The 14511-nt window shown below is 48.4% G+C and overlaps 2 protein-coding genes across 7 annotated transcripts in view; one reads left to right on the top strand and one right to left on the bottom strand.

Moving 5' to 3' along the window:
• Nucleotides 1-9114, bottom strand: part of LOC308469854 (uncharacterized protein) — a 42746-nt gene extending 33632 nt beyond the window's left edge. Inside the window, exons 1-2 of one of the 3 annotated variants that reach the window (XM_080992888.1) lie at nucleotides 8940-9114; nucleotides 787-1098 (exon numbers count right to left, since the gene is read on the bottom strand). In XM_080992888.1, coding sequence (XP_080849014.1) covers nucleotides 787-1098; nucleotides 8940-9066 — 439 coding nt within the window. In that variant the 5' untranslated portion in view covers nucleotides 9067-9114. Of the gene's footprint in view, nucleotides 1-786; nucleotides 1099-8100; nucleotides 8635-8939 lie in introns of those variants that run through there. The other 2 variants (XM_080992889.1, XM_080992890.1) reach the window with 2 other exon arrangements.
• Nucleotides 1-14511, top strand: part of LOC308469970 (C-type lectin domain family 2 member D-like) — a 123567-nt gene that overhangs the window by 40801 nt on the left and 68255 nt on the right. The window lies entirely within an intron of this gene.

The raw sequence follows: 14511 nt of genomic DNA, 5'->3' as shown, positions 1-14511 counted from the left end.
ACTACCCTGAGATCTGTACTCTTACCTTACCATACATCAGTATACAGGTGTGTGTATTCCTACTATCTTGTTACTACTTTGTTTTTGTTTTCAACTCCCTTTCTTTCTTTCTCACTTTGTCTTTTAATAAATAAAATTCTTATAATAGAATATTGTTATTTTAAAAAAAAACCTGCCCTGAGATTTTATGGAGAAGTGTGGGTAGTAAATTCTATTATTAATAATAATAACTGATAGGAACAAATGCAAACCAAAAAGAAATTCATGCAAGCAGCCGTCCTCACCCCCACCTCTTCCTCCACCCTCAACCCCAGTGGTGAATCCATTTGACAGTAACTTCAGAACCTCACCAGGTACGCTAAGGAAGACTCGATGGAAACAAATGTTTCCCATGAAATCTTCAAGTTGGTATTCTCCAGCAAGCTGTTTTGTTGGTGTCATTATTATAATAATAATATAGTCTCTTTTTTTAGGGACTTCGCTTGTTAACGTTCCCAAGAAGAACGTCTCAGCCTTTTTTGAGGAAGGTTTTCATTTTTAATATCTTTTTAAATTTAGTGTGGCAACATCAACACGTTGGAAGTTGCTGCCGCTTGATTGTTAAAAACCTGCCCTGAGATTTTATGGAGAAGTGTGGGTAGTAAATTCTATTATTAATAATAATAACTGATAGGAACAAATGCAAACCAAAAAGAAATTCATGCAAGCAGCCGTCCTCACCCCCACCTCTTCCTCCACCCTCAACCCCAGTGGTGAATCCATTTGACAGTAACTTCAGAACCTCACCAGGTACGCTAAGGAAGACTCGATGGAAACAATTTTTTCCCAAAATATCTTTAAGTTGGTATTCTCCAGCAAGTTGTTTGTTGGTGTTATTGATAAAGAGGTCATTTCCCTGTAGATAGAAGTGTTCCCCGAATGAGCTATTGTAGGGTTTCTGTTTTCCTCCAGTTATGAATAAAATGTCAACTTCAGGATCAGATGAACTGCTCTTATGAATTAAAATTAAAAAGTTGGGATAACTGGGAACATTAGCAAAGATCATCCCAGATGAACCTTCTGCTATGGAGACGTTAGCACAAGGGCAGTGTGTGGAACCTGGAAGAAAATGAGGGCAACTCATTAATAGAATTCTACCACTAACCAGACAGATTAAATCTCACATCTTAAGAGAGGCAGGATATCATTACACCATACAAAAAATGGCACCTTTGCAATTGCACATTTGGTAAAGGTCATATTACACTTGTTGAAGGCAGTTTGGAAGCTTACAGGATCCCATCTTTGGGGGGCAGACTATCCTCATTGGCATGGCAGGTTCGGTTCACCCTCTGTGCCCCAGGTGCCGGCAAATGCCACATCGCTCCTGCTACTGGGCTGAATACAACATTTTACAAACTTGTCTTAAGAGTCCTTACACTTTGAGGCATATACTTGCAACACTGAACTAGCAAATCTAGTTCCACACTTTTCCTGGTTTCTTTACTTTTCTGCTGAATCGCATATTCCAAAATTTGTAATCTTCAAATTTCTTCCTCTGTTAATTTCTATTAGCTGCTATTCTGCAGGATTTACTCAAGACCTGCTCGGCTATTTACTTGCTTATAAAAGTAAAGGTAAAGGTACCCCTGACCATTAGGTCCAGTTGTAGCCGACTCTGGGGTTGCGGCGCTCATCTCGCTTTACTGGCCGAGGGAGCCGGCATACAGCTTCCAGGTCATGTGGCCAGCATGACTAAGCCGCTTCTGGCGAACCAGAGCAGCACACAGAAACGCTGGAGCGGTACCTATTTATCTACTTGCACGTGATGTGCTTTCGAACTGCTAGGTTGGCAGGAGCAGGGACCGAGCAATGGGAGCTCACCCCATCGCAGGGATGTGAACCGCCGACCTTCTGATCGGCAAGGCCTAGACTCTGTGGTTTAACCCACAGCGCCACCCACGTCCCTTACTTGTTTATACTGGTTCTTAAAATCTTCAATAAACATTTTGCAGTGCTCCTTATTTTCTTTATCATCCTTTTCTCTTACCCTCTTTGTTATGCCTGCCAATTCAGCATATTCAAGCATTTTAAACAGCCACTTTTCCTTAGTGGGCACCATACCCACAGCAGCAGAGCAAGCCGATTGGGCGCGTGGGGCAGCGCACATGCCCTGCACCCAGGGGCAGGGCCAGCCACCCGTGTGGGCAGGGCCAGACCCCCACGGGGTGGGGTGAGCCGGGGCAGGAGGCTCCGTGGGACCTCCAAGGAGTCTGCCTGCCTCCTCACATTCAGCCACCCTACAGCTGAGGGCGAGGCAGCAGGCGGACCATTTGGGGCAGCGTGGAGCCTGCGGGCGCCCAAGCCACCGCATCTCTCCTGGACGCACTGCAGGTCCTGCCGTGAGTGCCGCCAGGCATTTTGTCACCCCCCTTAGTGGTGACAGCCAGGGCAACCTGCCCCCACTGCACCCCCCCTTCCTCCGCCCCTTCATACTCATTCTCCACCTTGTGTCAATAAGACTCTAGCCACAGTGGTGGCATATAATAATAAATTATTTTGCTTTTTAGGGACTTCTGTTGTTACCATTCCCAAGAAGAATGCCTCAGCCTTTTTTGAGGAAGGTTTTCTTTTTTAATATCTTTTTTAATTTAGCGTGGCAACATCAACACCTTGGAAGTTCCTGCCTATATATATATATATATATATATATATATACACACACACACACAACTTGATTGTTAAAAACAAACAATCCCGCAAAGCGGTTTACAAAAGATTAAACCAGTAAAAGCAAGCAATACTTGAAAACATACAAAAGTCAAAGTACTCAAGCAGATCAAAATTACCTCAGCTTTCTAAGCATTTGGGTAGGCTTGTCTAATCAAGAATGTTTTCAGCTGGTGCTGAAAAGTGTACAGTGAAGGCATCTGCTTCATCTCAACAGGCAGGGAGTTCCAAAGTCTAAGGAAGTGCTGCCACACCAAATGCTTGAGTTATTACAGATGCAGAATGGATATTATGTAGTACTAGTGCAGTGGTCGTTTAACCAGCCCACGAGGTGCCCCCAAACTGAGCCGCCCACTCGGCAAGTTCCTGCGTGCTGTGCTAAACCAGTGCAGCACGGCACGGGGACTCACTTCCATGGCACAGAAAATTGAGTCTGTGCATGTGCATATGCTGGAAATCGCATCTGCACAGACACAAATGCCAAAAATTGTGGGCATGCACACTTATGTGCACGCACAAGCCGGCCCACAAAGGGATCTCCACTGGAGTGAACCGGCCCAGGCAAGGTAAACCTTGCTGACCCCTGCACTAGTGATATCAGGCAGGCAGCTTCCCTGTATTCTTTTCAGCACCTTCTGAAGATATTCGTACTTAGACATATTTAGGCAAGCGTACTTGGTTATTTGAGGGACGCGGGTGGCGCTGTGGGTTAAACCACAGGGCCTAGGGCTTGCCGATCAGAAGGTCAGTGGTTTGAATCCCTGCGACAGGGTTAGCTCCCGTTGCTCAGTCCCTGTTCCTGCCAACCTAGCAGTTCTAACGCACGTCAAAGCGCAAGTAGAGAAATAGGTACCGCTCCGGCGGGAAGGTAAACAGCGTTTCCATGCACTGCTCTGCTTTGCTACCCCAGAGTTGGTCACGACTGGACCTAATGGTCAGGGGTCCTTTTACCTTTACCTTTACTTGGTTATTTAGGATGTTTTATGAGTTTTAATTTGCTCCAGTCCATTTTATTGCACTTTTAAATGGTTGTAACTTTTTAGTGATAATTTTATTGTACTATCTTTTTTATAAGGTTTCTACAATCCAGTGGTATATGAATTTTACGAAGTAAATAAATAAATTCAGCGCAACACACCTGCGAGTAAACTGCAACTGTTTTTCTTATTCCTGCTTTTTCTTAATCCCTAAAAGCCTTCCACCTGAAAGCGTATTTTGCCCGGGGCAGCCACACAATTGTGCTGGGGTGTGAACTCAGCTTTTTCTGGGCAGCATGCCATGCTCAGCTGTGGAAGTGGGAAAGTATTTAAGAGAACTGTCATGTACTGTAATGTGAGCTGAATCTCTTAATTTAATTCTACAGCTCTGCTGTTTACTCGCTACATGAGTGAGGAGGGATAATATTAAAACAATATATTCTCTCCTACCTTCCTTAACATCCTCACTGTGGTATGGATACCCTGCACTCCCCACCTTCTAACGACAGCCTCTTCGTCTGTCCTACACTGGTCTAGACACTAAAATATGTTGACAACTTGCCAAGGAAGACATAGCAAAACCTGTGAGAGATTCAGGATTGTGGAAACTCAGAGTTCCACATCTCGCTGAACGGATTTCTCTTGCCAAAAGGCTTATTTCTTGCAAAAGAAAATCTTATCCGAAGGCGAGTTGGCTTCCACAAGAAAGACAGTGGAGTTCCCAGTTTATCATGCAAGCGATTCACAGATAGTTCTTGAATATCCCGTAGTTCTTTCCCATGGGTCTTAATAGCTCTGTTGATTAGAATGTGGCGCTGATAACACCAAAGCAGCCTGCAGGTTGAATACCCATAGAGGACAGCTACGAATTTCTGCCTTGCAGTGCAGCTGGACTTAGGTGATCCTCAGGGTTCTTTCCAACCCTACATACAAGTCTATGATTATATGAACATTTGCACAAATCTCCTGATGAAATCAGCTGCCAACGGTTCTCCCTCTCCCCACATTCACCCCATCAGAGTTTTGCTCTTGCTTACCCATTTGTTGTCTCTGGGCAAGATGGGGCAAATACAGCAAACCACACAGCTGATGTCTAAGCACCTGACCTCGGCTTAATGTGGACCCTAAGCCCCTCCTTTGGGACATGGGTGGCGCTGTGGGTTAAACCACAGAGCCTAGGACTTGCCGATCAGAAGGTCGGTGGTTTGAATCCCCGCAACGGGGTGAGCTCCCGTTGCTCGGTCCCTGCTCCTGCCATCTTAGCAGTTCGAAAGCACGTCTAAGTGCAAATAGATAAATAGGTACCGCTCTGGCCGGATTGTTTCCGTGCGCTGCTCTGGTTCGCCAGAAGTGGCTTAGTCATGCTGGCCACATGACCCAGAAGCTGTACACCAGCTCCCTCGGTCAGTAAAGCAAGATGAGCGCCGCAACCCCAGAGTCGGTCACGACTGGACCTAATGGTCAGGGGTCCCTTTACCTTTAAGCCCCTCCTTCCTCCTTTAATTCCCCTATGCACATGAGGTGTTCCTCCATCAACTTTTGCTCACCCACATCTCCTCCTCCCTAAATCCAGTCAGATATCCCCTATGAGGTTGATGTAGCTCCCTAAGTCAGATTTTCAAAGTATAGCGTGTGGGATGTAAACACAGGAGCAGTCAATGACAACATTCCTAGAGTGTACATGTTAGAACATGGGGAGGGATGTCTGTCCAGCAAGCAGGTAAACTTCCTGGGGACGGACTTCCTCTGCATGTGACCAGAGGTGGGTGTGGCCTCACCTGTGCAGGTAATGACAAAAGCACAGGGCAGGCAGCCACTCTCTTTCTCTGCCATTTTCCTTCGATGAAGCAACATCTAAGGATACTCTCTTGGCTCCCAAACAAAAGAGGAGATAAGGACTATCTTGCTACAAGATAGATTCTAAATGTATGTAACCATTTTAAGCTGTCTGCCTTCTGGGATCATATTGTTAACAGAACGTGAGTAAACTCTTTTATACTTTTATAAAGACTGTGTCGTGTCTTGTATTTTAAGAGGGCACAAAAGGCGAAATTACCAGAGTAATTATTATAGAGGTTCTAGCGAACCTGTGCACACGTTACCATTGCGAACTTAAAGGGGAATGTCTATAAACTCTGCTGATATTTTGGGAACTTGTTAGCACAAGTTGGATAAGGATATAATTAGTCAATATATCCTCTCCTGCACCCCAGAACATTTCCACATAGCGCAGGAGGAGAATGCTTCATGGACAAGGGGGGATTAAGACAGGAGCTCGCCGGCGCCCAGGTGCAAAGATCCCTCTGCCCCCCCCCCCTTTCCTAGAGTTGCTGACCTTTTTTTAAGGGAGCTGGTACCACGCTTACACATTATCTCTAACAAGCCCCTAGAACAAAATAAAATGAAAAGGCAGAAGAAAATCTAACGAAGTCCTCAATTCCAATGCGAGACACATTCAAGACTGAGCAGTTCTTCCAAGTCATCCTCATGATTGAAATCACCACATATCAAAAAGTTAAAGCGATCACCAGTTTGTTGTTCTTTAAATAAATTAATAAAGTCACAGACAATGAAGTTCCCGGCCAATTTGTGTTTAAGTACGAAGCTGACGTTTTCAAATATTGGGGGGGGGGGTGTAAAGCAGTGACACCCTGAACCTAAAAAGGACCCAAAACTTGGGTCACAAAGGCTGCAGCCCTAACTGCACTTACCTGAGAGTAAGCCCTGCAGAATCAAATAGGACCTTACTTCTGAGTAGACAGTAGGACTGCAGCAAGAAACACAGTTGGGAATTAGGGCCTTCTGTTTTAACGTCTCGGAGGAAAATGCAATATTGGAGATTAGGGAGAAAGGATGGAATATGAATAGATTGGGGGGAGGGGGCTGAGGAGAGACCAGAAACCACAGGTAGCAAGACAAGGCACACTTTCTGGGGAGCAAGTCTCACACACAGTTGCTTGGGCAGAGGACTGCAGAGGGACCATAGTTGGGTTGTGCGTGTGTGTTTTCAGAAAAACGTAGAATTGAAAGGGACCCTGCGGGTCATCTAGCCCAACCCCCTGCAATGCTTTCTACCTTGCATTGATCTCAAAAACCTTCAGTGTCTTTTTTTTTCCAGTTGGATAGGCAATTAACAGGTTTGTTTCACAAATAAGGGAGAAGGAGAGTTGCTGGCTTGGTTTGATTTGCCTTTGTTCTAGTTTTTAGCATGTGCTTAGTACCGTAGTTTCAGGCTGTGAGCCGCCCTGATATCTATGGGTGGAGGGCAGTAGTAGTAGTAGTAGTAGTAGTAATGATGATGATATTTTTCGCAGGGCTTGGAGTGAGCGCGTGATGGCCAGCTGCTGGAATGAATGGGGTCGGTGCTCAATGGTCTGGTTTGCTTTACAACCCCTAGGAACCTTGTTGGGGGGTGGGGGAGGAGAAGGAGCCCACCCCTGAAGAAGAAGAAGAAGAGGAGGAGGAGGAGGAAGAGGAGGAGGAGGAGGAGGGAAGGGAGGAGGCTTTCCTTCCCCGGGGTAGAGTTGGCCGTAACATTCAACACAGGGCAGGATTCCAGGGAGAGAAACCAGGGCAGCTGCTGCTACTTCTCATGACTTGAGCTAGATGTAGCGGAACAGGACAGGCAATAGGAGCCTGTAAGCAGGGCTGCAGGTGCCCGCAGGCTAAAAGGGAAAAAACCAAGGCAACTCTCCGCAGGAGCGGCTCCTATGAGCAAGACGTCCCTGCCGCTGTCTCGAGAGACAGTGAAGTGTGCCTCCAGGGAGAAGTCAAACAGCTGCATTAGCAACTTCCTGTGAAAAGAACTCCAACACTCCACCCTAACCTGCCAAGGGAGACAAGGCAAACCCTTGATAAGTTCGAGGAGGAGGACTGGGTAGGACCCAAGACTACCAATCTTGCCCAGTTACAGCGCCATAAAAAATGGCCACGTGGTGGTGGTGGGGGGGGCAGTATATTTCTAGGTAGTCGAGTTGTGTCCCGCATGTTGAGATCTCTGAAAGCAGGGGTGGCAACTTGAATAAAATTGGGGGGCGGGGGATCTATCGCATGACCAGGTGCACAGACACCATTTGAATGGCAATGCCGATCAACTTTGGGAGTGCCGGCCCCTCAAATATTTTATTGGGGGCGGGGACAAAGGGACCTCGGCTTCTAGGAGTTTGTTCTATGGCTTAAAGTAACAGCGTATCTTGATGACAGGAGTTCAGCAGTGGAGGGGTAAGGGGGGTGTTTTGCGGCGCGGGTGAGTCATCCTCGCCCTCTAACTCCCACAGGAGGGACGCTGACTACGAGGGGGGCAAGGCTTTAAAGAGCCCCCCCCCATGCCCACGCCACCGTCCCAACCGTCCAGTTCCCCACCTGACCCTGGGGCCCCTCACATCTCACTCGGCCGTCGCCAATGCCTACGAACCCGAAACGTCCGCCAGCCTCGACGGGCAGGATAGCAGCAGCAGGGCTCGGGAGAAGGCTCCTCCTCGCCGTGCGCCCCCGTTGCCTTCGCCTGCGGCTCCTTCTCGCACCAGCACTGCCGCCATCGCCCGCTCCTTCCGACACACTCTTCACCACTGATACCACGAACTACCGTAACTTCCGACGAGGCCCGAGGAAAGGAAAAGGGAGGGCAGAAGTTGCCGGAAAAGGGGCGGGAGCAGGAGCCCGTGAAGCCGTGGACGCCGGGGAAGCCGGGGCAGCCCGCTGGGCTATGCGCAGAAGCGGTGCCTGCTCTGTTGGCGGCATATGTGCCAACTCCCTGGGGGACATGGGTCCCCAAGCACCCGCAAAACTCCCCATGAAGGAGCTGGGCACCCACAAATTTCGGTGCACGCTCCATGGCATCCACAACCCCCGGCACCTACGGTAGCCTAGGGAACAGCATCCCAAGTTGCGCCTAAAGAAGTTGCGCCCAATCGAAAACAGCAACTGATCTTAAATACAATAAACGAATTGTTCGGGCTCTTAGGAGTTTGTTCTATGACTTAAAGAAACAGCATATCTTCATTGACAGGAGTCCAGCAGTGGAGGGGGAGGGGCAAGGGGGAGAGTTTTTTGCGCGGCGGGGGAGGCATCCTCGCCCTCTAACGCCCACAGGAGGGAAGCTTCGAACAGGACTGCCCCCCCCCCCGAAGGCGGGCAGGGTTTTTAAGAGTCCCCCCCCCCTCTGCCCACGCCACAGTCCCAACCGGCCAGTTCCTATCCTGGGACACCCCCACCCCCCACATCTCACTCGGCCGTCGGCAATCGGCTACGAACCCGAAATGTCCGCCAGCCTCGACGGGCAGGATAGCAGCAGCAGCAGGGCTCGGATGAAGCCTCCACCTCGCCGTGCGCCCCCGTTGCCTTCGGCCCCGGCTCCTTCTCGGACCAGCACTGCCGCCATCGCCTCGCCTTCCGACACGCTCTTCACCAATGAAGCCGCGACAAAGGGAAGGAGGAAGTGGCGGGAGCCGGTGAAGCCCGCTGGGCTCTGCCAAGAGGCGGTGCGGCCAAGCTGCCGCACCTGGACATCGGAATACAGTGCAGGTGCGTTTTGTAGAATGGAAACTCGCAGGGACTGAGGGCACCGCCGCGCGCCTCTGTGCCTATCTGTTATGTACTGAGTTGAATAGGATCCAAACTGCAGCAGTCTGATTGGTCCTAGAACAATAGGATCCAAATTGCAGCAGTCTGATTGGTCCTAGAACAATAGGATTCCGAATGCAGCAGTCTGATTGGTCCAAGAACAATGCAGCAGTATGATTGGTTTGCAGGAACCACCCAATCCTGCTCCAGATATAAGTGAATCCACAACCTGATTGGCTTACAGTAGAATTCCAGAATTAACCAATCATGTGCAGCCCATTGTGTAAATAATGTATATAAAGCAGATACTTTGAGGGGACTTTCATTCATTCCTCCTCACCACTATGAGCTGAATAAAGAGCATGAAATCACTTTGCGACTCTGAGTATATTTCACTATCCTTAGTCATAGCCCAGGGAACAGCATCCCAAGTTGCGCTTAAAGAAGTCCATCTACCCAAACGAAAACAGCAATTGATCTTCTTTCGTTTGTGAATTGTTCGTTTATGTATTAAAGAACAGAATAGAGAAGAGAGACAATGCGTGTACAGTGGTGCCTCATGTTACAGACGCTTCAGGTTACAGACTCCGCTAACCCAGAAATAGTACCTCGGGTTAAGAACTCTGCTTCAGGATGAGAACAGAAATCGCGCGGCGGCAGCGGGAGGCCCCATTAGCTAAAGTGGTACCTCAGGTTAAGAACAGTTTCAGGTTAAGAACGGACCTCTGTACTTTCTTAAACCAAGAAAATATTTAATAAAATTAATTTATAAATGAGCCCCTGGCCTGGGAACGGATCATCGATTGCTTTGAAGAGGACGCACACACTTATTTGGAACCTTCCAAGGGAGGTATCCTGAGGGAGCTATTTTCTTTTGATAGGGTTTCCCAACCCCTTCACGTTTAGTGTACAATTTCTTTTAAGCTAGCCTTTCTGCGTGTCTGCTTTATAGGATGATTCCCTGCCAACCCGTCTGGGTTGCCCTGTGTCTCTCCCCTTAGATTGTCTATCAAACCTATTTTGTTGCACTGGAATAAAGTGTGATGGGTGGGGAAAGAGAGGGGTTAGAATTAGATTTGGGTTAAAGAGTAGGGGTAGATGATAAAAAGCAGCCTATATAGGTGTTTGTTTCGGGTAATTTGGACCATCTGGCTTCCAGCCAGTTAGTCCTGGGTCTCAGCTGGCATGGGAGACCTTGGCTGACTGCCACAGCTTAAGAGGCCTCATTGAGGCACTGTGACACCGCTGCTGCTGCTGCACCGTGAGTTGGGAAGGCCACTCCCTCCTCAGGCTAATTCCACCTGACCCAGGGGGCGGGGCCCAGACTGACTCACCACCGCCACAGTTTAAAAGGCCTCATTGAGGCACTGTGACACTGCTGCTGCTGCTGCACTGTGAGTTGGGGAAGGCCACTCCCTCCTCAGGCTAATTCCACCTGGCCCAGGGGGTGGGGCCCAGACTGACTCACCACCGCCACAGCTTAAAAGGCCTCATTGAGGCACTGGGACACCGCTGCTATTGCTGCACTGTGAGTTGGGAAGGCCGCTCCCTCCTCAGGCTAATGCCACCTGGCCCAGAGGGCGGGGCACAGACTGACTCACCACCGCCACAGCTTAAGAGGCCTCATTGAGGCACTGGGACACCGCTGCTGCTGCTGCTGCTGCACTCTGAGTTGGGGAAGGCCGCTCCCTCCTCAGGCTAATTCCACCTGGCCCAGGGGGTGGGGCCCAGACTGACTCACCACCGCCACAGCTTAAAAGGCCTCATTGAGGCACTGGGACACCGCTGCTGTTGCTGCACTCTGAGTTGGGGAAGGCCGCTCCCTCCTCAGGTTAATTCCACCTGGCCCAGAGGGCGGGGCCCAGACTGACTCACCACAGCCACAGCTTAAAAGGCCTCATTGAGGCACTGGGACACCGCTGCTGTTGCTGCACTCTGAGTTGGGGAAGGCCGCTCCCTCCTCAGGTTAATTCCACCTGGCCCAGAGGGCGGGGCCCAGACTGACTCACCACAGCCACAGCCACAGCTTAAAAGGCCTCATTGAGGCACTGGGACACCGCTGCTGCTGCTGCTGCACTGTGAGTTGGGGAAGGCCGCTCCCTCCTCAGGCTAATTCCACCTGGCCCAGGGGGCGGGGCCCAGACTGACTCACCACAGCCACAGCTTAAAAGGCCTCATTGAGGCACTATGACACTCCTGCTGCTGCTGCACTGTGGGTGTTTAGGAAGGCCACTCCCTCCTGTAGGCCCACTCCACCAGGCCTAGGGGGCGGGGCCCACACTCACCACCGCTACAGTTTTAACGACACTGGTGTTGCTGCAGCAAATGTTAAAAATGTTTTTATATATTTTAAAGTGTTTTAAAGGGGTTTTTACTTTTTACTTTGTTGTACCAGCGTGAACAGTGGTTTTTATTGATGTATTTTTATTTTGTTCCGTTTTATTTTGGTAGTGGGGTTGGATGTTGAGTGGGGTGGGGATTTGTTTTTGTTTGGTATAATTGTTTTTGGTTTCATTTGTTTTCTATTTTGTAAACGGAGGTTGGTTTGAGCCTTGGGATTGCTACCGTAGTGGGGCGAGGGAGGTATGGCGGTGGGGGCAGATGTCATAGGCGAAGGGGATCGAGATACGGATATGCTTGTACCCTTTCCAATCTGCGCCCCATCCCAAGGGACGAAGGTAGGGTGAGCAAGGATTACTCACCTCCGTCACTGGTGTTGTGCAATGCCAGGTCTATAGGCAACAAAACCACCACCCTGCACTGGCTCCCGGTGGAGTACAGGATCAGGTTTAAGGTGCTGGTTTTAACCTTTAAAGCCCTATACGGCCTAGGACCCTCGTACCTACGGGACCGCCTCTCCTGGTATGTCCCACGGAGGACCTTACGGCCCTCAAACAAAAACATCTTGGAGGTCATGGGCCACAGGGAGGTTAGGCTGGCCTTAACCAGAGCCAGGGCTTTTTCGGCTGTGGCTCCGATCTGGTGGAACTCTCTGTCACAAGAGACTAGGGCCCTGCAGGACCTGACATCTTTCCGCAGGGCCTGCAAGACAGAGCTGTTCCACCAGGCCTTTGTTCAGGGCGCAGCCTGACCCCCTCCTCTGGCAATCTGCACAGAATTTTGCTTAATGGTTGCCATCAATTTGATTTTAATTAATTTTATAATGAATGTTTTTAGAATGCTGGATTATTTTGATTGTTGTTAGCCGCCCTGAGCCCAGCTTCGGCTGGGGAGGCCAGGATATAAATAAAATTTATTATTATTATTATTATTATTATTATTATTATTATTATTAAGAGCAGGCCATTCGCTCTGTCGTTTGTGATAGGGAATGGTCAGTGAGACGTGTTAAGCACCTTTGTGAATGGCATAAGGTTTATAAGCAATGTTGTCAGTGTTGTCAACAACGTTATTGGTTTGTTGCGGTAGGGATATGGGTTTTGGTACGCTCTGGCACCACCATTGTGCTGGTTGTGTGTCAGATTCTAGCCTGTTTGTGAATTGTTTTATTGAGCTCGGGAGTATTGTTTTGGTTGGTATGGGTCCCCCCCTCTTGTTTTCCTTTTCTTTTACCCACTGATTTTATTTGTTGCTTTTGTGTGGTGAAGAAAGAGACGGTGAGGTTGGCGGGGGTGTTTGTCTATTTTTGTTTGTGTGGTGCTTCTTTTTGAAATACTTTATTGTCACTTGTCAAAATAAAAAAATCCTTCCAGTAGCACCTTTAAGACCAACTAAGTTAGTTCTTGGTATGAGCTTTCGTGTGCAAGCACACTTCTTCAGATACACAGTGTATCTGAAGAAGTGTGCTTGCACACGAAAGCTCATACCAAGAACTAACTTAGTTGGTCTTAAAGGTGCTACTGGAAGGATTTTTTTATTTTGACTATGGCAGACCAACACGGCTACCTATCTGTAACTTTATTGTCACTTGTGCAACTTGTATACAGTGAGATTACACGGGCACCCCCCACTCAGCTCTCTTAGTCTTAATTCCCCTCGTTTACTGACGCACACCCATCAACCCAAAAGTCCGTTGCCCTGTTGTTATCTTTTCATTCAGCAGCCTAACAGCCCACGGATAGAAGCTCATCTTTACCCTGTTGGTGGGACTAATCCTGCTTCTATATCTTCTGCCTGAGGGCAGGAGATCAAGAAAGTGCCGGCCAGGGTGTGAATCATCCCTGAGAATTTTCCTCACTCTCCTGAGGCAACGTGGTATGGGTAGAGTCCTTGGGAGGGGGACTGAGAGTGGGGGTTGTTGGGGTGATTGAGGAGTGGAGAGGGTGAATTGTTGTCATCTGGATTGGGATTGGAGTGGGATTGGGGGGGTCTCTATGGAGGGACAGAGTAGGGGGGATAGTGGCGATGCTGGCAATATTAATGTCATGGGGGGACAGGTGAAAGGGAAGGAGGTCACCAGTCCATCCATTCGAGGTGATTTCCGGATACTTCATTCAGCTGATCACATGCCAGTTGTGTTGTTTTCCATACCGTATCAGAAAAGCGTCAGTGTGGCTAGGAAACAAAGAAACTTTCAACTGTAACATTTTAAACAGTTCGTAGCTTTCCCTTCGCAAACGTGGTCTCAAACGGCAGAGTGAACCTCCCCTCCCCCCCCCAATAAAAAGTATTTGAAGGCAGAATGGCTCCCCCCACTGTATCGAAAGTTCAAAAAATACATAATTATATGTGCACTAAACATGGCCAGACGTAAATAAAAGAGAGAGAAACAAAACCCGTGTAGAAGGGAAAATAAAATAAATATATACTGTATATTTTGCAAGGTTGTTATTGTCCTTCACCAGATCATAACCTGTTGCAATATTTGTAAGAATGGCTTTATGACTAACAACAATGGGAAGTGAAGTGTGGCGAGGTGACTAATCCTGGAAGCTTTGCTGATCTCTTTTAAGAAAAGGTTGGTTTGGGGTTTAATTCGTTTTGATTTGTTGGAAGCAGCTCAGAGAGGATGAGGGTCCCTGATTTTGCATGCCAAACCCCTGCTCTGACTGTTGCCGGTCGTAATTCTACGACTGAGCTGGGACCGGAACCCAGATTTCCAGGCTAACATAGACTCTCACATGCGGATCTGTTATTTTTGGATAACAGATTGGCAAATTAAATTACAGGAATTTGTGGAGATGGCTCAATTGACTAGCAAACTCAGAGGAAACTCAAAGCAAAAATTTGCGGGAAAATGGGATGGTTATAAAAGATATGCTCAAATCTACAATAATAGTTTTGACTCCGTGCTAGCGTTTGA

This window comes from Podarcis pityusensis, assembly GCF_964106645.2.
Source record: "Podarcis pityusensis genome assembly, chromosome: 2".
Taxonomy (NCBI): Eukaryota; Metazoa; Chordata; class Lepidosauria; order Squamata; family Lacertidae; genus Podarcis; species Podarcis pityusensis.
Note: the sequence above shows the minus strand (reverse complement) of the source record. Positions and strands in the feature narration are given on the sequence as shown.